Source organism: Scyliorhinus torazame, chromosome 14, assembly GCF_047496885.1.
Source record: "Scyliorhinus torazame isolate Kashiwa2021f chromosome 14, sScyTor2.1, whole genome shotgun sequence".
NCBI lineage: Eukaryota > Metazoa > Chordata > Chondrichthyes > Carcharhiniformes > Scyliorhinidae > Scyliorhinus > Scyliorhinus torazame.
The window spans coordinates 110,722,526-110,747,513 of record NC_092720.1 but is presented as its reverse complement, the minus strand read 5'-3'; the positions used below and the strand labels follow the sequence as shown (position 1 = coordinate 110,747,513).

The window sequence follows — 24,988 nt, the reverse complement described above, 5'->3', positions numbered from 1 at the left end:
TGCACTCCGCGCAGACGTGGCAGTCCCTGGTCATGGTCCTTACGGTGGAGTAGGGCAGGTTGCGGGCCTTGATGAAATGGAGAAGCCAGGTGACCCCCGGATGACAGAGGTCATTGTGGATGGCCCGAAGTCGGTCTTCTTGTGTGCTGGCGCATGTACCGCGGGACAGGGCATCTGGGAGCTCATTGAGCTTCCCAGGACGATACAAGATATCATAGTTATAGGTGGAGAGTTCGATCCTCCACCTCAAGATCTTGTTGTTCTTGATCTTGCCCCGCTGTGTGTTATTGACCATGAAGGCAACCGACCGTTGGTCAGTGAGGAGAGTGAATCTCCTACTGGCCGGGTAATGCCTCCAATGTTGCACAGCTTCCACAATGGCTTGAGCGACAGAGGAGTGTCGAATCTTGGAGGCATGGAGGGTACGGGAGAAGAAAGCCACGGGCATGCCCGTCTGGTTGAGGGTAGCGGCCAATGCAAAGTCCGACGCATCGCTCTCCACCTGGAACGGAATGGACTCGTCCACAGCGTGCATCGTGGCCATGGCAATGTCTATCTTGATGCGGTTGAAGGCCAGGCGGGCCTCAATCGTCAGGGGAAAAATGGTGGATTTGATAAGTGGGCGGGCCTTGTCCGCATAATTGGGGACCCACTGGGCATAGTAGGAAAAGAACCCCAGGCATTTCTTCAGGGCCGTGGGGCAGTGGGGGAGGGGAAGTTGCAGAAGGGGGCGCATGCGATCGGGGTCGGGCCCAAGGACTCCGTTTTCCACGACATAGCCAAGGATGGAGAGTCGGGTTGTGCGGTAAACACATTTCTCCTTGTTACAGGTCAAATTAAGGAGCTGGGCGGTGTGGAGGAATTTCCTACGGTTAAAGTCGTGGTCCTGCTGATCATGGCCGCAGATGGTGACATTATCCAAATACTGGAATGTAGCCCGCAGCCCGTACTGGTCAACCATTCGGTCCATCGCTCGTTGGAAGACCGAGAACCCATTGGTGACGCCGAAGGGAACCCTGAGGAAGTGGTAGAGGTGGCCGTCTGCCTCAAAGGCAGTGTAGAGGCAGTCCTCCGGGCGGATAGTGAGCTGGTGGTACGCGGACTTCAAGTCTACCGTGGAGAAGACTCGTAAGTGCGCAATCTGGTTGACCATGTCAGATATGCGGGGAAGAGGGTACACATCGAGTTGCGTGTACCGGTTGATCGTCTGACTGTAGTCGACGACCATCCGGTTCTTCTCCCCGGTCCTGACGACCATCACTTGGCCTCTCCAGGGGCTGTTACTGGCCTCAATGATCCCTTCCCGCATGAGTCGCTGGACCTCCGACCTGATAAAGGCCTTGTCCTGAGCACTTTATCGTCTGCTCCCGGTGGCGGCGGGCTTACAGTCGGGGATGAGGTTCGCAAAGAGCGAGGGGGGGCGACCTTAAGGGTCGCGAGGCTACAGACGGTGAGAGGGGGCATGGGTCCACCGAACTTCAAGGTCAGGCTTCGGAGGTTACACTGGAAATCCAGTTCTAATAAGAGGGGAGCGCAGAGATGGGGGAGGACGTAAAGTTTAAAGTTGGCGTACTTGACACCCTGTATCACAAGGTTTGCGACACAGTACCCCGGATCTGCACGGAATGTGATTCGGAAGCAAGGGAGGTTGTTTGGGTCACGGGAAAATCTGAAGGGAGCAGTGCCTTACCGTATCCGGATGGACGAAGCTATCCGTGCTCCCGGAGTCGAAGAGGCAGGACGTCTCATGCCCAAAGACCCGGACGGCCATCATAGAGTTCTTGAGGTGATGGAGCCAGGACTGGTCGAGTGTAACAGAGCCGAGCTGCGGATGACTGGTCTGGTTGGCGGTAGCGGTGTGGTCCCAAAATGGCGGCCTCCATGAGTCGCACGTGACGGGCGGCGTCGAAGATGGTGGCCCCCCACGTGGTGGCCGGCGTTAAAGATGGCGGACAAAATGGCAGCCCCACGGACTGCACGAGGTGGGTGACGCGTCAGAAGGGGGCGGTACCGGCAGGCACGATGCCACACTGCGGGATCTGTGAGCTTCAGGTCGGGCCTGGCAGGCTTTCGATTTGTGAACTTTAGGTCGGGCCAGGCAGACTTTGGCAAAATGCCCCTTCTTACCGCACTTGTTGCAGGTCGCGTTTCAAGCTGGACAACGCTGCCTGGGATGCTGGCACTGGCCACAGAAGTAGCAGAACGCCCCCCCCCCCCCGGAGTTGACGGGCAGCCGCGCGGCACAGGCATGGGACACGCCTGGGTCGGGTGATGGCTGCGCCTCCGACGTCCACGAGGATGCCGCGTGGTCAGGCGTGAAGGCATCCAAACTCTGGAATGCTACCTCTAACGAGGTAGATAGCTGTACCGTGTCCTTGAGGTCGAGGGCACCCCTTTCGAGCAGTCGTTGCCAGATACAACTGGAACCGACTCCGCCACATAGGTGTCCCGGATCATGAGTTCCGTGTGTTGCACTGCCTTAACTGCCTGGCAGTTACAATTCCTGGCGAGTACCCTCAGGTCACGCAGGAATTCTGCCAGCGATTCACCAGGGCGTTGACGCCATGTGGTAAGAAGATGTTGAGCGAACACCTCATTCACCGGCCTCACGAACTGTCCTTTCAACAGTGCAACCGCCTCTTCGTACGAGGCCGCGTCTCTGATTAATAGGAAAATTGTGGCTCACCCGAGCGTTGAGGAGACGCAGCTTGTGCGCCCCGGAGACGTCGTCGGTCGAGGAAGGCCTCGAAACAACTTAGCCAATGCTCAAAGATCGCAGTGGCTTCAGTTGCTTGCGGGTCGAGTTCAAGTCGGTCAGGCTTAAGAGCGGCGTCCATTGTGAATTCTTAGCTTATTAAATTGATGAACCATCAATTCACACGAGTCGAGTTATAGAAGAGAACATAAGCTAATAAGTATGCTGCTGCTGCTCCCGCACTGAGAGTTGGCCACAGGTCTGCCAATTAGATACCTCCCCCAAGGGGCGGAGCTACAGGCGGAGCCAACAGAAGCATCAACACAACAACAGTAAGTAACAGTGAATAAGAACACCAGTGAACATAGATTCATAGAATTTACAGTGCAGAAGGAGGCCATTCGGCCCATCGAGTCTGTACCGGCTCTTTGAAAGAGCACCCTACCCAATCCCACACCTCCACCCTATCCCCATAACCCAGTAACCCGACCCAACACGAAGTGCAATTTTGGACACTAAGGGCAATTTTAGCATGACCAATCCACCTAACCTGCACATCTTTAGACTGTGGGAGGAAACCGGAGCACCCGGAGGAAACCCACGCACACACCGGGAGAACGTGCAGACTCCGCACAGACAGTGAACCAAGCTGGGAATCGAACCTGGGACCCTGGAGCTGTGAAGCAATTGTGCTAACTACCATGCTACCGTGTTGCCCCCATATATACAGTGGTGGATAACAGTAGGCCAAATAACGAAAAATATATATATGTATATACAGTAGCAACACGTGGTTCACCACACTTTGAAAATGAAATGTTGCTGCATGCTTAAATTTTCCCTTGCCAATAAACTTGAATGAGATATTTGATTTATTTGTGGTTCCAACTGAACTGCAGTTGAACATGTTTCAGCCAATCCAAAGCGCTTGACATAGGTTCATTGATAAAGTACAGACATTTGAACAGAATACAATACCCTATTGAAAAATAATAAAAAAGGGCAGATAATATACAATTGAGCTATTTACTTTTTATTTAGGAATTCCCCAGCTGCCACAGCAACAGGACGATGTGCAGAATATACCAGGTGATACACATTCTCACAATCTTCATTGGACAATGCCTCCTCACTTCCCCTAAAACAATTAGAAAGCCAATAAAAGCAAACATATATATTGCAAAACTGGAACACCATTATTTGATTAATCTACTGGATCCTATGTGGGTTAAAACAACATGAATTAGCAAAGCCATCTTCCTTTTTCTCATATAAGCAAGGTATAGTCAAAATGTTATAAAGTCCACAGGCACAAAAAGTGCTTTAAAGTTTGGATAACAATTTCTAGAAATTATGATTATAGAGGTTCTTAGCAAAAATAAAATCAGCATTCCTTTTAACAGCACAACAACCCAGAACTAGCTATCGGATACTCACAATTAAGAAGCTAAAAAAACAGGTGCTAACGCAAAAAGAAAAACAACTTTACTCACTGCAGTATCAAAGTGACCAACCGGATAGCTTCCACAGCAACATCATACTCTTTGTCTAATGTCATAGATACAATACGATCCTATAGAAAGAATTCAAGTAACAAGTCAATGATTTATATAACAATGCAATATTGTGTTAGTTTGTTCAACAAAAGTGGAGTAAAAAAGTATTACGGCAGTGTCAAGCCAATTTCTCATCAATGACGGGACCTTTATCAAACAACGTAAAATCAAAACAAGTAAATACTTTTGATTCTTTTCCAAACCATTCCTAAACATGAGCTGCAGGAAGCTCTAAATATACACAAACCTCTTCACAGCAGCAGTTAAAGTCATGGTCTGATTGACTACTAATAGAAGATATGCACCACTCCATGACATGATGAAAGTTGTGTAATAATAGTTCAGGCCCGTCATGGCTAGAATTCAATCATAACTCTCTGGGTTGGAAATGAAACATTATACACTCCGTACTGAACCATTTTTTAAAATCAAGTTAAGCTAACACAGAAATACAAGTCCAACTGTATGTCAATGTTGGTGTTTATAAAAGCCTATACAACACATCACAAATCTGAAATGATCAGAAATCGAATCCTAGTTTATGCCCCACAAAAAAAAGCAAAGCACATATAAAGAATATTGTAAAGACCTATAGCATTCATTGGTTAGCAACTTCTGCACAACATCAACTAAGTTTCAGAGAATGCAATGAAGATAATTCAACAAAGTAGTTTTATCTTCAAGATACCGACAATAGTTCTGTTTAAAGCTTCTCATTGCATATTCACTCAAATATTATTACTAAAAGTGCACATACTCTAACACATCATTGTACATATAATACATATTGTTGAGCAGTGCATCTCATAGGAAATGGCTATCGTTTTCTAGAGGCAGAGACTAAAAGCAAATGAACATAAAAGGTTAGCAGCTTACAGATGTTGGCTTTTTAAATTAGATTATGCCATAACCTTTTAATAATGCTAATTAAAACTCAAGAGTTTTTATAAATATATCAATGGCATTCATCTCAAATGTGTCTGAATAAGGCGGGGGGGGGGGAGAGAAAGAGTGTGATGTACTGCTGTTCTGTTGCACACTCCTCGACACTCAAGTAAATTTAAATGATTAGCGATAAATAGCTCTGGTATTTTCAGTCTCGGCCTTGGCATAGTGACGAATCGCATATGAATGATCCCACTCTCAAATTACACTACCTGGTCTGCATCAAAACTGTTTTGCAATGTTGCAAAAGTGATTAACTGTTCATTGCGTAAATTAAGATTTGAATAAATGCACCGTCCATGCATTCTGAATTTATAAAGTTGCACTACATATCTATTGAAAGGGCCATAGGAGCATCAAGATTTAATTTCATATTTTCATTCAGCAAGCTCATTAAATCAAGACTGTATGCACTGTACAAAATGAAAATCCAGAAAATAATTCTTCAAATATACCCAGTAAATTTTAAATCTATTAGAATGAGGACATTCTTACCTTGAACCTGTTGGTGAAGAGTTCCAGTTTTGGGAAGAGCTCCTTATTAGTGTACAGTGACTGCAGAGCTTTGAGACATTTCAGCCTCACCTCACCTTGCTAAATGCAAATGAGGCAAAACATACTTAATTAACTTGCATATAACTGTACAAAATAATGGAGGAAAACAATGAAAAAAATTCTGCCTCTGGTCTTGTACTCATTCCCCAAAATTATTTCATATCTCAACTGGAAGCTGTATGTAGGATAATATAAACTAATACAGATGACTCAGTGGTAGCAGAAACTACAGATCTCCTGCCATTCCTATTTAAGATGCACAATCATTGAACAAAATCTCTCATCTATGACCAGGAATCACAAGTGTTTCTCCACTTAAGAAATCAAATCAGAATTCACCTGCAAAACTTGAGAATTAGGGATCATTTTTATCCAGAAGTGGTGTAACTCATCAATAATACTTCATTAATAACTAATTTGCAATTCTAATTAAACTTGTAAGACAAATTCTAATTACATATATGTGAAAAATCTATGTTTTCATAAAACTGTTGAAAAACAGACCAACATTATTTAGTATTCAGACTTCAAAAGTGAAAGCACCAACTGAAGTATCAGAGAGATATTGCATTGTGCATGTTCTATGGCAGAATATCTACAATTTTTTTATTGTATTATTAGAGGAAATCTGTGACATGCATAGAGGAAACGTTTTAAAGTAGCTCATTGCTTTCTGAATAAAGTAAAAATTTCATTTTGTTCCAAAAAGTTACCTGAAGCAGAAGCTCAACTGAACATGTAGCTAGATCTGAAAAGGTATTTTTATAGTATGTCAAGTGTAGGAAGTTAATGGAGAAAATTAATTTGCATCTATATTTTTAAAAACCTGTGAAATGCTACCACTGTTGAACAGATTAAGTAGAGTTGTAAGCAGGCAGGTCATAATCAATGTGATAATGCCCAACAGTTAAACTTGCAATTTAAAAAAATATGCTCTTGCTCCCAAAAAAACCCTGAAGAAATAACAATGCTAAAATTGTAGAAAGGAAAATATTATCATCTTGAGAAGGAAAGTACAACGGATAACACAACTTTAATTGCAAAAGTGAAATAAACAATTTGACTCTCGTCACAATCTCATTCTCAGGGGAAGTAAATTTTCTCAGGAACAATCAAAAAGTTTAAAATGTAGCTTTCTTCTTTAAATGCCACATTCCGGTGCCTGCTCACACAGAGGGAGAATTCAGATTGTCCCATTCACCTAACAGCACGTCTTTCGGGACTTGTGGGAGGAAACCGGAGCACCCGGAGGAAACCAATGCAGACACAGGGAGAATGTGAAGACTCCGCACAGGCAGTGATCGACCCAAGCCGGGAATCGAACCTGGCGCTGTGAAGAAACAGTGCTAACCACTGTGCTACTGTGCCGCCCATAACTGTAGATAGACACACAAAATTGCAAAGTAATAGTTAGGTGGTTATTTTTGACCAGCGCAGACAGATTTGCCAAAGGGCCTTTACTGTGCTGTAGACCTTTATGACTCTAATATTGGTAGGTTAAGGTAATGGGGAAAAAACTGTTCAACTAGATTTCAATATTGACAAGTGTGAGGTCATCCACTAGACCAAAAAATTAATATTTCAGAGTAATTTCTAAATGGTGAAAAGTTAGAAGCACTGGAGTTCCAAAGAGACTTAGGATACATGTACATAGATAATTAAAATATCATGAACTGGTCCAACCAAATAGGCTAATGGGATGTTAATATATCTAGTGGACTTGAATACAAGGGGTGAGAAATTATGCTGCAGCTGTAGAAAAGTCTTGGTTAGACCACACTTGGGAGTACAGAGAGCAGCTCTGGGCATCGTACCCAAGGAAGAATGTACTTGCTTTGAAATAGAGTGCAGCTAAGGTATACTAGAATTAAACCTGGATTCCCAAAAGTTCAATTAGCAGGAGAGAATGCAAACTGGGGTTGCATTCTGTGGAATCTGGATGATAGAGGAGTGGCTTGAAAAAGCTTTCAAGAAATTAAAGGGAAATGATAGAGTAAATGAATAGGAATTATTATTTCCGCTGGTTGGGGAGTTTAGGGGTAGGAGACAGTATAAAAATTAGAGCTTGAGCTTTCAGGAGTAAAGACTTCTCCACAAATGGAGATGCATGTTGAAATTGATGCTGGGTCAATTGCTAATTTTAAATCTGAGAGATTTCTGCCAACCAAAAGTGTCAAGGGACATGGAGCAAAGGCAGGTGGAGATTAGTTCGCAGTTCAATCATGATCTAACTGAATGGTGACACATGCTCGAGAAACACAATGATCTACTTTTGTCCACCTGTTACACAGATTTTACATTAACAGCATATTGCTTAGAAATGTGAATTTTCTGCATCTGTAGTAGTAATGGGTCATCACATGGAAGTATTTCCTTTTCTCACCATTAGGTGTCTCTAACATGTTTTGCAAAGCATAAAATAATACCACTTACTGCTAGCACAAGACTTGGGTGAAACCAGCTGCTGTCAGAACTGAAGCAGGACTTCCCCAGGATATGGTTCAATGCATAAGCACTTTTAGAATAGCAATAGAAATCTTCTCTTCCTATACCCCAAAAAATAATTTCTAATGACAATCCTTACCCGGTCATGTAGTGTCCATCCCACATACTTCAAATAACTGTCATTGAGGAATGCATCGCTGTAACTTTTCATCCACACACCGATTTCTTCAATACAGATAGCTCGGATCTCCGAAATTGCGTCGCTAGAAAAAAAGAGTATAATCCAATCTTAAACTCTCAAATTTTCTATTTCTTGTTTCTCTTGAAAGTTTATCCAGTTGTCCAATCGGTATTTTTATGTCAATGTCATATGTAATTATCTAACATATGTAACTAAAAAAAAGACAATGCTGAGTAAGCAGCTAATTATTTTTAGAACTCTACTTAATCTCAAGGATTAACAATAACTTTTTAGAAATTCCTTATATATAAAACAGTAATTGCTTATAAATGAATCTTGACTGATACACACAGAGTTAAAACAAGTGACAATTAGTATTTATATAACATCTTTAACATAATAAATTGTCTTAAGGTGCTTGGGGACCAGGGGATTGGAATGCATCATCATTCTTGGAAATGTCACTTTAATCTGACGTTTCTGGATTTTTGTTGTTCCTGTGTCCCTTTCAAAAGAAGCACGTAGTACTTTTTTTATTGGCAACTGCCGAGATTAATCCGAAGAAACAAAAAAGCAAAAATGGCATAAGGAGATATTACGGCAAGTTAAAGATGTAGGGTTTAAGGAGTGTCTTAAAGGAGAAAAGAGAGCCTCAGTGTTTTAGAGAGGGAACTCCAGAACCTAGGACCTAAGCAGCTAAAGGTATGGTCACCAACAGTGGAGTGATTAACATCCAGGATGCGGAAGGAACCAGAATTACAGGACTGCAGATATCTTGGAGGGTTGGAGGTGACTGCGGAGACAGAGAGGGGCCAAGGCCATAGATGAGAATTTTAAAATTGTGCTATTTAATTGGGACCCAAAGTAGATCAGCCAGCACAGGGGTGACAGTTGAACTCGATTGGATGTGAGTTAGAGTTGGGGCAGCAGAGTTTTGGATGGCCTCAAGTTTATGAAGGGCAGAATGTGGGAGGCCAGCCAGGAATACATTAGAATAGTCAAGTCTAGGCATAACAAAAGCGTAGATGAGGGTTTCAGCAGCAGAAATGCAGAGGTGGAGTTGAGATAGATGATGTTACACAGGTGGAAATAAGTAATCTTAGTGATGGCACTTAGTGTTTTAAAGCTCATCATAGGGTCAAGTATGACACCAAGATTGCAAACTGTCTCATTCACCCTCAGACAGTTGCCAAGGAGAGGGATGGAATTTGGGGGGGGGGGGGGAAGCAAAGTTTGAGAAGACAATTGCTGCATTCTTCCCAATTAAATTGGAGACCATGACAGTACAATCATTGATTACTGCAACATTTCCAATTATTCTATTGTGTTTCTCAACCCAGTCTTGTACTTACCGATATCGGTGTACAAATATACCCTTAAAAACAGAGTTCATCATATTTTCTATCTCATCTTGATTCTCTTGAAGCTAAAAGGAAATATATTAAAGGCAAATAAACCACATGCTATCTATTTGAACAGACATTTTTAAAAATTCCATGTTTAAGAACATAAGAATTGCAACCATAAAATGAAGCCAGAGTTAAAAAAATTTGAAATGATCTGTGCATTGTAATATGCCAAAAATGTGAAATGTCGAAGAGGTAAATGAAAGTTCTGCTAAGCATAGTTTTCTCCTCCAGCTTCATCATGTAAACTAACTGAATTTGTGACGCACGAGGAATTGCTTTTATAGTGTAAGGATCCTCCTGTTTAATCTCTGTTTATTCCCTTATTTTTCCTTTTCTTTTATTTTTTTTCTCTTATAATTTTGATCCATGGATGGTTTAATGGACCTGTGACTTTAGAATAGTCTTTGCCTTTAACTCAAGAAGGTGAGGTGCAGCTTTTGCCTTTAATTCAAGCTGAAGAGATCAATGATGACTCAGTTTGACTGACATGGCTGGCAGCTAATGAACTGGCTCGGTATGTTGGGCTTTGGTGGTGATTGGTTCTGATTCCTCTGGAATGTTTCACAGTATTATAAGACTAGGTTGTTTTTAGTTCCGCTTTTGGTTCTGAAACTGGAAGGAGCATCTCTTATTTTCTCTCTCTGATATGATCAAATCTCTAAAAATCAAGGGAAAGAATCCTTCTCTATCCTAGTACGGCTGAATATTATTTTATTGAAGGATTTTACAAAGGATTGAGATCAAAACTCAGGCTGGAAGCTGGGTTTGACACGAGACAAAGGGTCTTAAGAGAGAAGTAGTCTCAAAGCTGAATGCCCTGTTTAATAAATGCTGGAGTGTCCCTCCAGAAGAAATCCTACTGCCCGTGAGTAATGAATGAATGTTTCTGGATGAGGACCATTACCATCTGTACACTTGTGGCTTTGATCAATCAGCGTGCTGAGAGGATTGCCTGTTGCAAAGAATCCAACATTGAAAGCAATGATCATATTTTTTCCCTTAATCCTTATTATCTTTACCCCTTTCCACCCCTCTGCATTTGTCTGTCTTGTGTGTGAGTAGAAGGTGGGTCAGTAAAAAGGGGGGGGGGGAAAGAGAGGAAATAGGTTAGCTTGCCATTATTCCTTTGTAATTACTGCATATTTCATCTTTATTTCTGTTATAAATAAACAGTAATTGTGTTTCAACTTACAAACCTGGTGACAGTAAAGTAATGTAAGCCTACTTGTGACAATAAAGATTATTAAAAATTAATTATTGGGCAGCCAAGGGCCAACGGTTTTGGGACTTTTTGTACAAATTATTGGTTAATTCACTTGTTTTGGCACTCTGGGGCCTGTGGGCCTGCAATTGACTACGTACTAGCCCAGGGTGTCGTAACAAATAGTACATTAAGGCGTTACAATTCTGAAGTTTGTATGATTGTTATGTTATGGAACTGTGTCTATACATTTAAGTTAAAATGAAGGGAATCATGTGATATGTTCTGAAGTCTTCCTAACGGTAAGCCCAGGTAATTTGATTCATAGAATTTACAGTGCAGAAGGAGGCCATTCGGCCCATTGAGGTCTGCACCGGCTCCTGGAAAGAGCACCCTACCCAAGGTCAACACCTCCACCCTATCCCCATAACCCAGCAACCCCACCCAACACTAAGGGCAATTTATCATGGCCAATCCACCTAACCTGCACATCTTTGGACTGTGGGAGGAAATCGGAGCACCAGGAGGAAACCCACGCACACACGGGGAGGATGTGCAGACTCCGCACAGACAGTGACCCAAGCCGGAATCGAACCTGGGACCCTGGAGCTGTGAAGCAATTGTGCTATCCACAATGCTACCGTGCTGCCCTAAATTGTGTGTGATTGTTAGAGGTCAAAGAAAACTTTGGATTGTTTTATGGGAAAAATGGGAGCAGCCTGTCTATTAACAGTGGAGGCTGAGTCTCCAAAATCCCAGAAAAGTGTTGAAAATGTTGGGGTATAAACAGTTGTGGCTTGCTCATTCTCCCCGTGTCTGCGTGGGTCTCATTTCCACACCCAAAGATGTGCATTGGTGGATTGGCCATGCTAAATTGCCCCTTAATTGGAAAAAAATTACTGGGTACTCTAAATTTATATACAAAATAAACAGTTGTGGCTTCAATCTGTCCATTTAGCTCCAAAATGAAAGAGTTGGGCTCTCAACAAGGTCCAAGTGATTCATGTTACAACGGGGAAGGATGCAGAGGAAGTTATATTATATATCAGACTTCAGGCTTTCCTAGAATATCACTGAATATCGCAAAGTCTGAATGGATCTTGGAGAAGGGGAGCAGCTAGAAGCCAATAAAGTCTCTACGGTTCGCTGTGCAGAGTCCAGGTGGAAGCTCGTATTTAGATTGTAAAGATTAAATTTGTGGGGAGTTAAAACGAGGCTGGAAGAGTCACAGGCTTGGGCTAGAGGGAGGAGCTATGAAAAGAAAACCTCTATGTGAAAGACAGTTCTAATACTGCAAGTTACCAGGCTGATAAAGAAAACTTTGGATTGATTTTGTGGAAACTGAATGTCTCGTAAAGGACTGTGTAAAATGTACCTGTGAAGTGTTTTTTTTCGGTTGGGCTAAGAATAAGAAGGGAGGTACTCTATTTTGTGGTTTTAGTTGTCGACAAAGATCATGTATTGAGTTATTTGTTACATGAAACACATTTAAATATGAAATGCTTGTCATGGCATTCTTTCAGCTATTAACTGGAAGTCTGAATATGTTTTTAAATGTTATGTGGATTAAAACAAAGGGAAAATCAATAAGCCATGTAAAGCAAATTATATATTTCAACCGATTATCAAAAGATTCATCAGTGTTCCGCAGCAACCTTGAGTGGCTCAGATGCAATCATTTACCATTCAAGAAACTCAGGATGTTTACAATAGTTATTTGAATGAAGCTTTATAATACATAGAGTTGGTAAGAGGTATTTTTAGGTTGGTTTTGCTTTCTTAGCAGACAAGTGTAATGGCAGAATACTTGTCAAAATGCATTTTGATGCACAGTGGTATGTTCCTTTGCTAAAAATGGCAATATTATTGAAATATCTATAAGTACCAGATATCGACAACTATATTTTTTAAACGGTCATTCGACTTCTGATGGTGGCAGGTAGGTGGAGGTTGGACGTTAGGAAGCTCCGGCTGGGGTCTCTGGTTTTTGGACTTTTATGCCTGGTTTCATGGGTAGTTTGTGGATGAGTTGGTGTGGGAAGTCATAAGGAGGTCGAGGAATGTCGAAGCCCCATAAGAAAGGTGCTGGGAAGAAGGGGCAAGCGAAAGTCTGCCGGTGAGTGCAGCTGAGAGTCTTGCGGGAAGAAAGATGGTGGGGGCTGTGTCCCTGGGTGGGGCCGCTCCCCCCACAGTGTAAACTCTTTATCGAGGTGATGTTGGTGGAGTTTGAAAGACTGTTTGCAAAGCATAAAGTGGTGCCTTGGAGGGAGATGATGGCTTCGCTGAAAGAGTGGGTAGAGGAGGCGATTGCCCCAGTAAAGGTAGCAGTGATCTGCGGCGCTGAGGACCCGGGTTCGAATCCCAGCCCTGGGTCACTGTCCATGTGGAGTTTGCACATTCTTCCCGTGTCTGCGTGGGTTTCAGCCCAACCCAAAGATGTGCTGGTTAGGTGGATTGGCCATGCTAAATTGCCCGTTAATCGGAAAAGAAAAATAATTGGCTACTCTAAATTTTTATTATTTTTTTTTTAAACAATTTTTAAAAAGGAGGTAGTGATGAAGACGTTGGTTGAGGTGTGGGAGCAAGGAGGGAAGTTGAAGGGGGTGGAGGAGACATTGTCGCAACACAGTGACCAGTTCGTCTCGATTGGCGAGGAGCTGTGGAAGGTGGCAGAGTTCAACAAAGGGCTCAGAGCTAAGGTGGAGGATCGGAGAATAGGTCGAGGAGGCAAAACTTGAGAATAGTGGGCTTGCCCAAGGGGGTGGAGGGTCCAAGGCCAACTGATTACTTTGCAAAGATGTTTGCGGAGTTAGTGGGGGGGTGGGAGGGAAAAAAGAACCCTCCCGCTATGAGGTGGAAGGGCACATCGGTCGCTCAGACCGAAGCCTAAAGCAAATGAGCCACCAAGAGCAGTTGTAGTCTGCTTTCACAGTTACCACGTGAAGGAGAAAGTTTTTAGCTGGGTGAAGTTTTTCAGATGAGATGTGAAGTGGGAAGGCATTGGTATACAGATATACCAAGATCTGACGGAGGAGCTGGCTAGAAGGCAGGCGGCCTTTGGACGGGTGAAGACGGTGTGGTACAGCAGTGGAGTGAGATTTGGAGTGGTCTATCCAACGAAGCTGAGGGTGACTCACAATTCAAAGCACTTTTATTTTTGAGACGGTAGTGGCGGCGGAGGTATTCGTTAAGGCTGAAGGATTGGGACTAAGAAAAGAGTTGGGATTTGGACTTGGTTGGTGGGGACGGGGGATTGTGTTTTCTTATTGAGGGTTTTGTTTCTGTCTCTTGAATGGAGGGGGGGTTGTTTACATGCATTTTGGGTTTTGGTTTTCTTTTTTCCTGTTGGGTGTGATTCTGTATTGTTTCTTGATTTAAGGGAGGTGGGTTTTGGACATGTGGGGTTGGGTTACTGAGGAGGGAAGGAGTGGGGGGCTCTGGCAGAGGTCACCACGTGAACGGGAATGTGGTGGGGGGAGGGGCCGCGGTATTTGGAGCCTGGTCGGGTAGGTTTTGAAGGACCTTGGAATGGTGGGAGGAAGCGATCGATACTGGGTGAGGTGTTTGCAAGAGGAAGTGGATGGGCTCATTCTGGGAGGAGGATCGACGGTAACAAAAGGGTGAGACGGGCCTGGCTGGATGGGCAGGGCCCGGGGTAATGGTAATGACGGATAGGAGTGGCGGGGGGAGGGGGGAAGGAGAAGAGATCCCCGGTCAGAATGATGATATGGAACGTGAGGGGGTTGGGGGGACCGGTGAAAAGAGCGAGTGTTTTTGCACACTTGAAGAGTGTAAAAGCTGCAGAGACCCATTTGAGAGTGAAGGATTAGCTGAGGCTTAGGAAGTGGTGGATGAGTCAGGTGTTTCATTCGGGGTTTGATAGCAGGACTTGGGGGGGGGGGGGGCAGGGGGGGTGGCGATCTTGGTAGGCAAGAGGGTAAGATTTCAGATGGAGAAGGTGGTGGCAGATCGGGGAGGCAGGTACATGATAGTGACGGGTTGGAGGGGAGGTTGCTGGCACTGGTAAGCGTATGGCCCCAATTGGGATGATGCGGGGTTTGTGAAGAGAGCGTTGGGTGCCATCTTGGATAGCATGGGCAATGGGAACATAATGCTGGAGCCGAGAGTGCGCAGGTCCCATAAGACATAGGAGCAGAATTAGGCCACTCGGCCCATCGACTCTGCTCCGCCATTCAATCATGGCTGATATTTTCTCATCCCAATTCTCCTGCCTTCTTCCCATAACCCCTGATCCCCTTATTAATCGATAACCTATCTATCTCGGTCTTAAAGGCACTCAGTGATTTGGCCTCCACAACCTTCTGCGGCAAAGAGTTCCACAGATTCACCACCCTTGGCTGAAGAAATTCCTCCTCATCTCTGTTTTAAAGATCATCCCTTAAGTCTGAGATGGTGTCCTTTGGTTCTAGCTTTTCCTACAAGTGGAAACATCCTCTCCATGTCCACTCTATCCAGGCCTCGCAGTATCCTGCAAGTCCTGGCTACACTTGCTGACCCAGTCAGTGATTTTTTGGGGGGAGGGGAGTAGACGTTGGCAGGGCTTATTTGGGGGAGGGGTTGCTCGTGGAGATTTTTTACACACAAGGGATCAGGAGTATTCATCTTTTTCCTCGGTGCACAAGGTCTTTTCAAGTTGACTTTTTTTGTGGTGGGAAAGGCGCTGTTGGCCGGAGTTAAAAAGATAAAAGTACGCGGCAATAGTGATCTCAGATCACGCTCAGCATTCGATTGATGTGTTATTGGAGAAGGGGGCAGCCCTGAAGCTGGGGTGAAGAATGGATGTGGGGTTATTGGTGGATCGGAGCTTCTGTGACAAGATAGGGAAGGTGATTGAGGAGTATGTGAGGTTTAGTTATACGTGGAAGGTTTCATGGTCGGTTGTCTGGGAGGCTCTGAAGGCAGTGGTGAGTGGGGAGGTGATCTTGTTTAAGACTAAGGTGGACAGTAGTAGGGAGGAACGCCAACGACTGACAGAAGAGAGTGGAGGTGGATGGGATGTATGTGGGGCACCCGGACCCAGGGCCCCTGGCAAAGAGGAAGGAATTGCAGGCGAGATTTGATCTATTGTCCAAGGAGAAAACAGCGGTGCGCAGGGCGAGAGGGACTGTTTACGAGTATGGGGAGAAGGCAGGGCATACATTAGCAGGTCAGCTTCGTAGGGAGGCCGCAGAGAAGTAGATAGTTTGGGTGCAGGGCAGGATGGGGGTGTTGGAGATGGCTCCAGACAGATTAATAAAGTGTTCGAGGAGTTCTATAGGGACTTATACAATTCGGAGCCACCGGAAGAGGAGCGGGAGATGAGTGAGCTTCTGGGTGGGCTAGAGTGCCCAACATTGGGGGAGGCGAGGGCAGAGTTGGAGGAGCCGGTGGGGGTGGAGGGGGTGACGGTGGCGATTGGGAGGATGCAGGCAGGGAAGGCAGCGGGGCCTGATGGGTTCCCAATCGAATTTTATAAAAGATTTAAGGATAGGCTGGCGCCGTTGATGGTGGAAATGTTTGGGGACACGATGGATAGGGATGTCTTGCCGCAAATGATGGGGCAAGCCTCCATCTCGTTGTTGCTTTAGAAGGATAAGGATCTGGTGGAGTGTGGGTCATACAAGCCCATATCTCTGCTGAATGTAAACGGCAAGATATTGGCAAATGTGTTGGCGTTAATGGGGTGCCCTCCGAAGGTGATTGGGGAGGATCAGACTGGGTTCGTAAAGGGCAAAGAGATGTCCTTGAATGTGAGGAGAATGTGGTGCTTTCTATGGCAGATGGGAGACGGAGTTGGGGCGTTGGTTGCAGAGATGACATTTGATCGGGTAGAGTGGAGTTATTTGATGGTGGTATTGGGGGAATTTGGGATTAGGCCGAAGTTGGTGGCGTGGGTGCAGCTGTTATATAAGGAGCCGATGGCGATTGTGTGCACAAATAGTATGAACTCGGGGTATTTCATATTGCACCGGGTTACGAGGCAGGGATGCCCCATGTTCCCCCTTGGCCATTGTGCTCAGGAGCTTGGAGTTGTGGAAGGGGATAGCAGGGGGTGAAGCCCAGGTGTCCTTATATAGATGACCGTTTGTATATTTTGGAGCCAAGCTCTTTGGTGGGGAGCATAATGAGGTTGCTTCAGAGATTTGGGATCTTTTAAAGGTACAAAATGAATTTAGGGAAAAGTGAGTACTTGATGGTCTCCCCTCCGGGAGTGGGAGCGTGGGTGGGGGTGGCTGCCATTTCATCTGACAGCGTCTCATTTGAGGTATCTGGGGGTGCAGGTGGCCCAGGATTGGGCAGGGCTTCAGAAGCTTAATTTCACTAGCCTGGTGGGGAAGGTGAAGGCTGTTTACCTGAGGTGGGACAATCTCCTTCTGCCGTTGGCAGGCTAAACGCAGGCAGTAAAGATGAGTGTTTTGCCGCAATGCTTGTTCATGTTTCAATGCCTGTCAGTTTTCTTGCAAAAGGTGTTTTTTAAAGAGGGGGACGTACAGGCTGATCTCCTGGTTTGTTTGGTCGGGGGAGGTCGCTAGGATTAGGAAGGTGATTCTGCAGAGGAGACGGTGGGCGGAGTGGGTGCTAGGCCTCCAAATTTGATGTATTATTATAGGGCGGCAAATGCAGAGAAGATTCGGGGATGGACTTGTGGGTGAGGATGGAAGCAGGCACTTGAATGGGGGTCAGGTTTGCAGGCGCTGGCAATGGCACCATCCCCGATGGTCAAAGTTAAGTATTCAGCGACTCCGGTGGCGGTGGGCGTGTTGAAGATCTGGAGGCAGTTTAGGCGGCATTTTAGGTTGGGAGCTGGGTCGGTGGGGGGTTGCCGATTAGGGGGAATCATGGGTTTGAGCTGCGGAGGGTGGATGCATGGTTCTGGGGGTGGAAAGAGAGGGGATTAAGGAAAGGAAGGATCTGTTTCTGGGAGGGTGATTTGCGAGTTTGGAGGAGCTGGGCAAGAAATTTGGGTTGGTGTGCAGTGAACGTTTCAGGTGCGGGACTTTGTGAGGAAGGTCAGACTGGGAGGGGGGGGGGTTCAGTCGGCGGAGGGGATCAGTCGGGGGGGTGGGTGGTCGGGGCAAGGGGGTCAGTCCAGTGGGGGGGTCCAAGTCACACCTGGGGTCAGGAAGGGTCAGGCTGAGTGGGGGTTAAATCAGGTCAGGCTGCATGGGGGGGGCAGCGCAGTGGCACAATGGTTAGCACAGCTGCCTCACCGAGCCGAGGTCCCAGGCTCGATCCTGACTCTGGGTCACTGTCCATGTGGAGTTTGCACATTCTCCCCGTGTTTGCGTGGGTTTCGCCCCCATAACCCACAGATGTGCAGGGTAGGTGGATTGGCCGCGCTAAATTGCCCCTTAATTGGAAAAAATGAATTGGGAACTCTAAATTTAAAAAAACATTAAAAAAAAAAAGTCAGGCTGCATGGTGTGTCCTTGGGGGGGGGGGTCCTGTACAAGGCTGGGTCTGGTTGTTTAAATAGTTACTCTGGAGTTGGAAGTGATTTTTTTTCCCTCTACCGCTTTCAGAGTAACTATCAGGGTAAAACTAGCAGAACCATCTAAAGTTAGTTATTTAAATTGCTTCGGTCGATGGTTCCCAGCCCAGCGCAATTGTCCGAGGAAGGGAGCACTTCTGGGCAGTTGCTGCATAAACCCTTACGTGGGGACCCCCTGGAGGGATCCCCTAACGCATCATTGGATGCTTCACTCATGAACCAGGAAGTTATGGGCCCATATCTCACATTCAGAGCTTCGACGCCCCCTCACCCACAGCTGCAAGCCTCACTCACATCTGAAAGCTTGAACAAATAATGCCACATTTTTGACCATGACAGTTATGTCAGACCATGACACACTTGACTTTTTAGTTTAACTTGTTGATAGACCATCAATTCTTTTTAGAATTTACAAACTTTTATTTAAAACATCCAGCATTAGAGCTTTTTTCTATTTTCGCTTATTATTGATCAAGGTTTATTTAATGTTGCAATAAAAAGACTTAAATCATAGTGCCAAATTTAATATGGCAAAAATAAAAGTTGTTTGGGAATAAAATACTACCAAAATGTGGCCAACAGCTTCTTAAAGTTGTCAACTAGTATTCTCTGATTGCATAAAGTAATATATTTTTCAATTTTAGATTAATATTTGCTTACAGATCAATAAGTTCAAGATCAATACAAGTGTCTGTCTGTAGAGTTTCATGTTGATCAATCATATTACAATGCAAATGCAGGAATCTTGTAATTATATATTAACATAAGTACAGTGTACTTGGCTATGGATGAATCCCGTGTTAATTAATTAACATGGTTACAACATATTCTGTTAGAAAAGTCATCCCCTTTCTGCCATATACACATTTCAGAGTTTTCCGGACTTTTTGAACTTGTTGCTACATGTACCCAAATGGAAACATTTGCAACATGAATAAAGTACACTAGCAGCCTTACCTCCTTTCTCTTTTGTAAAAGCAACTCCAACCTATCATTAGCTCGTTTGCCTATCATTTTGTTCCTTTCAGCCTCGTACTGTCTTTGTGTGTTATCCTGATGTATACTTAAGTTTAAGGCCACATTCACCAATGCAGTCATCAGCTTCATAGCTATAAGGAAACAAGCAAAAACATGACTTGTAAATGAATTGCACAATGGCCAAGCCGAGTCATATTCACCTCTTTGCAGTGAATAAAAATAAGACTTGTGTAAGGCAAGGTTTAATAGAATAGTTTAAATATCACCTCTGAAACAAGCAGTTAAGTGACTGGTTGGTGAGTATTCCTCTTTAATTGCCCTCTCTAAATTAAGGTCTTGGTTTAAACTAAGAGCCAGGAAATTAAAATTTTCAATCGGGATATGAAAAACTGCAAGTAAGTTAGCACAGAACAGCTTCATCCGAGTGCTGATTTCACCTGAGTGCAAGGGAATTTGAGAAATGTGGCAGTTCAGTGAGGCGGGGCTGACTTGTTTTTTATCTATAAAAATTAAACAAACAAATGGGATTAAGTTAGGACTGTGGGCTGAGTTAAAGGCTTAAAGTATGTAACTATATTTAATAAGTTAAACAAAGTTATCACCTAAATTAAAAATGGAGTGATATTTCAAAATTTGAAAACCTAATTATGTTCCATAGAATCCCACCAGTGCAGGAGACCATTTGGGCCCACTGAGTTTGCACTGACCCTCTGAAAGAGCACTCTACCTCGGCCCACTCCCCCACTCTATCCCCATAACCCCACCTAACCTGTACATCTTCGGACACTTAAGGGACAATTTTAGCATGGCCATTCCACCTAACCTGCACATCTTTGGACTGTGGAAGGAAACCAGAGCACCCGGAGGAACACACGCAGACACAGGGAGAATGTGTAAACTCCACACAGTCACCCAAGGTCAGAATTGTACCCGGGTCCCTGACACAAGGCAGCAGTGCTAACCACTGTGCAACTATTAAGTTAAACAAAATACAGTTAATTTTGCAGGTGATCTGTCGCAGCTGTAGCATGTGATCCACAACAACCACATCGGCAGTAAATGTCTGCAGCTCAACAAACCTCAGCTCACAGTTAATGAGCTGGATTCCAAGCTTCAGACAATGAAGATAAACTTACATGGAGACTTTGTTCCAAGAGGCAGTTAAATTCTTCAGGTTAAATATTTCAGGTTTGTTCTGTGGTCATGCAGAGGAGGGTGTGACTACAAGTGAGATTGGTATGGGGAATCAGGAGGTAGCACTGGCACTAAAGGAACTCAGCACTTGCTCTTGTCCAACAGTTACAAGGTTCTTGCAACCTGTGTGGATGAGAGCAGAAACTGCAGGGAAGATGAGCAAACTGACCACAAAATCTTGTCACAGGGAGCCATTCAAGTTGGGGATATGGGGACAGAATAGTTAGGGAGAAAGATACTGTCCTTTTATAATGATATAATCTTTATTATTGTCACAAGTAGGCTTACATTAACACTGCACTGAAGTCACAGTGAAAGTCCCCTAGTCGCCACACCCCAGCCCCTGTTCGGGTACACTGAGGGAGAATTTAGAATGTCCAATTCACCTCAAGCACGTCTTTCAGAACTTGTGGGAGGAAACTGGAATACCTGGAGGAAACCCACGCAGACACGGAGAGAACGTGTAGACTCCGCACAGACAGTGAACCCAAGTGGAAATTGAGCAAAAGTACTAACCACTGTGCTACTGTGCCGCCTTGTGTAGCCCCCTGTAGCTGATAAGTTCTGAAACCTGTGTTGTCTGCCCAGTGACAGGGTTAAGGGCACGTCCTCAGGGTTGGAAAGGAACTTGGAGTTGGAGGGGAACGATTTAGTTGTTGCGGTCTCCACAGTTCTACCTGTGTCATTGGTACTTAAGAAAGAGGTTCTGCTGAGGGAGTATTAAGAATTAAATTAAAAAGCAAAACCATCAAGGCAATAATCTGTGTATTATCTGAGCCACTAGAAAATTGGCATTGGATCAGAGTTGATTGCATGGTTCAATGGCTGGAGTGGGGGAAATAGGTTTTGAATCATGGGACACTGACACACACTGTTATGAAAAGAGGGAGCTGTTCATGTTTCACTTGAACCCTGCTAGGACCAGTGTCCTGGCAAATCAAAAAAAAAATGGTTATGATTCGATAGCCTGGAGATTGTAATGACCTAAAGATCATTTCGAGGTCAAACTTATATCATGTTAGAATACAGTGTGGAACTAATCAGAAAAGAAGCTATTTTAGATGCGATGAAGTCTAAGGAGGTAAGATTTAAGTCATTATTTCATCGTTCATTATTTCGGGGGAAGAGTGATCATAACATGATAGAATTTCACATTCAGTTCTAGTGGAAAAACCTGGCCTATTGCTTGGTTTGCATTTTTTATGGCCTTGCTAAACCTGTGGTGCAACTTTTATTGATAAGTGCATTGGTACCCTTTTTGCTCCTCTACACCACCTAGCCCTACATCTTCTTCCGAGTAATAAGTGGCCTCCTTCGTCCTCCTACCAAAATATACTACCTCACATTTATCTGTGTTGATTTTATTTTCCATCTATGCAGCGCATTATCCTATAGCTTTAATTTCCTTTCTAAACTAGGGCACAAAAAAACTGCAGTGCTGTGATCTAGTCACTGTTTACTTACAAACCACATCCTAACTTCGCCAAGTTAAAATGTCATTGGGTTGATCTATTTATGTGGTGGCGTGCTGGCATTGTCACTGGCCTAGTAATCCAGAGACCCAGAGTAACACTCTGGGGAACCCAGTTTGAATCCCACCAAGATAAATGGTGCAATTTAAATTCAATTAAAATTTGGATTATAAGTCTAATGATGACCATGAAACCACGGTCGACTGTCGCTAAAAACCCATCTGGTTTATGAAAGTCCTTCTGGGAAGGAAATCTGCTGTCCTCACCTGGTTTGGCCTACATGCAACTCCAGATCCACAATAATATGGTTAAAATGGCCACGGGCAGGGTTCAAATGGTTCAAGGGCAATTAGGGTAGGGCTACATGCTGGCCCAGCCAGCGATGTCCACATCCCATGAGTGAGAAAACATTTTTTGCGTGCACAATCTCATTTATTTACTCCCCTCTCAATAACCTCTCCTTCAAATATATCTACTACCTGTCTTATAGATGTATTTTATTGCTGTATTCATTTAAAAAAAAAAAACTAAACTTGAATAGACCATCTTGTTCTGTATTGCAGAAAATTTTCAACTGTCAGGTACAGACCCGCTGAGAGTTGGGTCAAGACTGCACAAACACATTGCAGAAAGACATCTTACAATTAGCTGACAAAGCCACTCTCAACTTCCCAGACAAATCAGAATTCAAATTGAGGGCAGCACAGTGGCAGAGTAGTTAGCACTGCTGCCTCACGTCGCCGAGGACCCGGGTACGATCACATTCTCCCCGGGTCTGCGTGAGTCCCACCCCCACAACCCAAAGCTGTGCAAGGCAGATGGATTGACCACGCTAAATTGCCTGTTAATTGGAATTAAAAAAAAAAAAAATTCAAATTGAGGCCCAATACGTGAAACAAGTATGTTCATTCAATCCACCACCCAAGCTTTTTGTTATTAAAGATCTGAAGGTAAATTTAAAAGCGCTAACCTTGTCCTCCCAATAAGTTTGCAAATCTATTTCACAAGAGAGATTAACTTCATGTTTGAAAAACTGAAATGCTAAGTTCAAATTGAATGCATACATTACCCAGCACTAAGTCTAGCTGTTTTCCAGACAGTCACATCCAAACTTGACTGTTCCGATGCTCTCATGGCCAGCCTCCCTATTCCCCCTCATCTTTCACCCCCTGCCCTTGCTGGCCTACTTCGACCTTTAAGTCCCCAATGCCGCCAATTCAAAATCAGCATCCTTCTGTGGAAACCACTTCATGGTTTCACGCCCCACTCTATCTTTGTAACCTCGTCAAATTCTGCATATCATCTCTGCACTCTCTTTTAAAAGCCTCCTTCAATCCCACCTCTTTGAACATGCTTTTGGTTATTTCTTATAATATCTCCTCCTTTGCCTCAGTGGTCAATTTTGTCCAATTATGCCAGAGACATTTTTTCTGTGCTACAGGTGCTTTACAAGTGGAAGGTGTTGTTGTTCTGCTCAGGAAGTGGCAAGTTGCTTTAATCTCCAACCCTGCAAAGTAGGTTCATTGGAACCATAATTTAACTCAAATACAAAGGGTGTTGCATTTGTCAGATAAGAACCTGAAAAAAGCTCATGTAGCCATTTAAATGTAATAAGATTAATATTTAGTATGCACGAAAATAACTACAATTATATCCCTAAATAATTTATTTTGTGTTTAACAAAACATTGCAGTAAATGTCCCTCAGTAACGAAACAGAAGTATTTTTCAGTGAACAAAATGTCAACTTACCAGCCAATGTGCTGGTATGCCTGAAGGCTCGAACTTGGGAATCCGAAAGCCCAGTTAGCAGAGAAATCACTGTATCCATCATGTACTCATCATAAATAATACTGTATTGACACTGCCGGATGAGTACTCCAATAAACTCACAGAAATTTGTTCGGAATTTCTTCCATTGAGGACCAGGCATAGTTAGAGGGTAATCTCCACTGTCCTGTAAAGAAAGGTACTCAAAACTATAATCTAATTGAATGTCAATAAATGATTTGTAAATTTACTGTTGTGAAGCAATAAAGTTTTATTTACTCTATACATAGCAATTTTTTTTCCAGCAGTTGTGTGTAATCCACAATTTTGCAAAATAACTATTATAAACATGTGTATAAATCAAGTCCAATGCATGATCATTTCCATCATCAAACTGCTGAGGAAGTTTACAAACTCTGAGATTGACTTAAGTTAAAATGTCTAACTTGTTTAAAATCATTTATAGATCTTCATTGAATCAAAATACCAGCAGAGTACAGGCAGTTCTCAGACTTACGACACAACTGGGAACTATGTCTTAAGTTGAAATGTCCGAAATCGGAGCCAATTTTACCATAGGAACAACATTAAAAAAGAGGGTTAGTTTCTGTCAGCGTGTCAAGGTAGCATTTTTACCGGGCTCGTTAGGGGTCAGCGACCCAATATTGTACTACTGAATGTTGGATTATATCACACTGTTTCTCAAGCCCTGCTTGAGGCATATTGAAAATAAACCATATAATCTGCCATAGTTAGTAAGTTCCGAGAGTGTTTCTTTCAAGGTTCCAGGGAACTTCTGGTAGAAATGGTACCATATGGCTTCTGAGGAAAGCAATTTGATAGTGAAACATATCAAATTTTAATTGATGTCAGAATCTATTCCAGACAATTTAACTCCGAAAACCCATGAAATGAAATGAAAATCGCTTATTGTCACAAGTAGGCTTCAAATGAAGTTACTGTGAAAAGCCCCTTGTCGTCACATTCCGGCGCCTGTTCGGGGAGGCTTCAATTTCATGGGAATTGAACCATGTTGCTGGCCTGCCTTGGTCTGCTTTCAAAGCCAGCGATTTAGCCCTGTGGTTCCACTGGACTG

The 24,988-nt window shown here is 43.9% G+C and overlaps 1 protein-coding gene across 2 annotated transcripts in view; it reads right to left on the bottom strand.

The window, feature by feature from the left end:
- LOC140389958 (cohesin subunit SA-1) overlaps positions 1-24,988 on the bottom strand; it is a 307,419-nt gene that overhangs the window by 44,024 nt on the left and 238,407 nt on the right. For both annotated transcript variants that reach the window (XM_072474665.1, XM_072474666.1), the window contains 7 exons: positions 23,875-24,079; positions 19,437-19,588; positions 9,730-9,803; positions 8,336-8,459; positions 5,692-5,790; positions 4,189-4,268; positions 3,726-3,833 (listed from right to left, as the gene is read on the bottom strand). In XM_072474665.1, the coding sequence (XP_072330766.1) occupies positions 3,726-3,833; positions 4,189-4,268; positions 5,692-5,790; positions 8,336-8,459; positions 9,730-9,803; positions 19,437-19,588; positions 23,875-24,079 (842 nt within the window). The remainder of the gene's footprint in view (positions 1-3,725; positions 3,834-4,188; positions 4,269-5,691; positions 5,791-8,335; positions 8,460-9,729; positions 9,804-19,436; positions 19,589-23,874; positions 24,080-24,988) is intronic.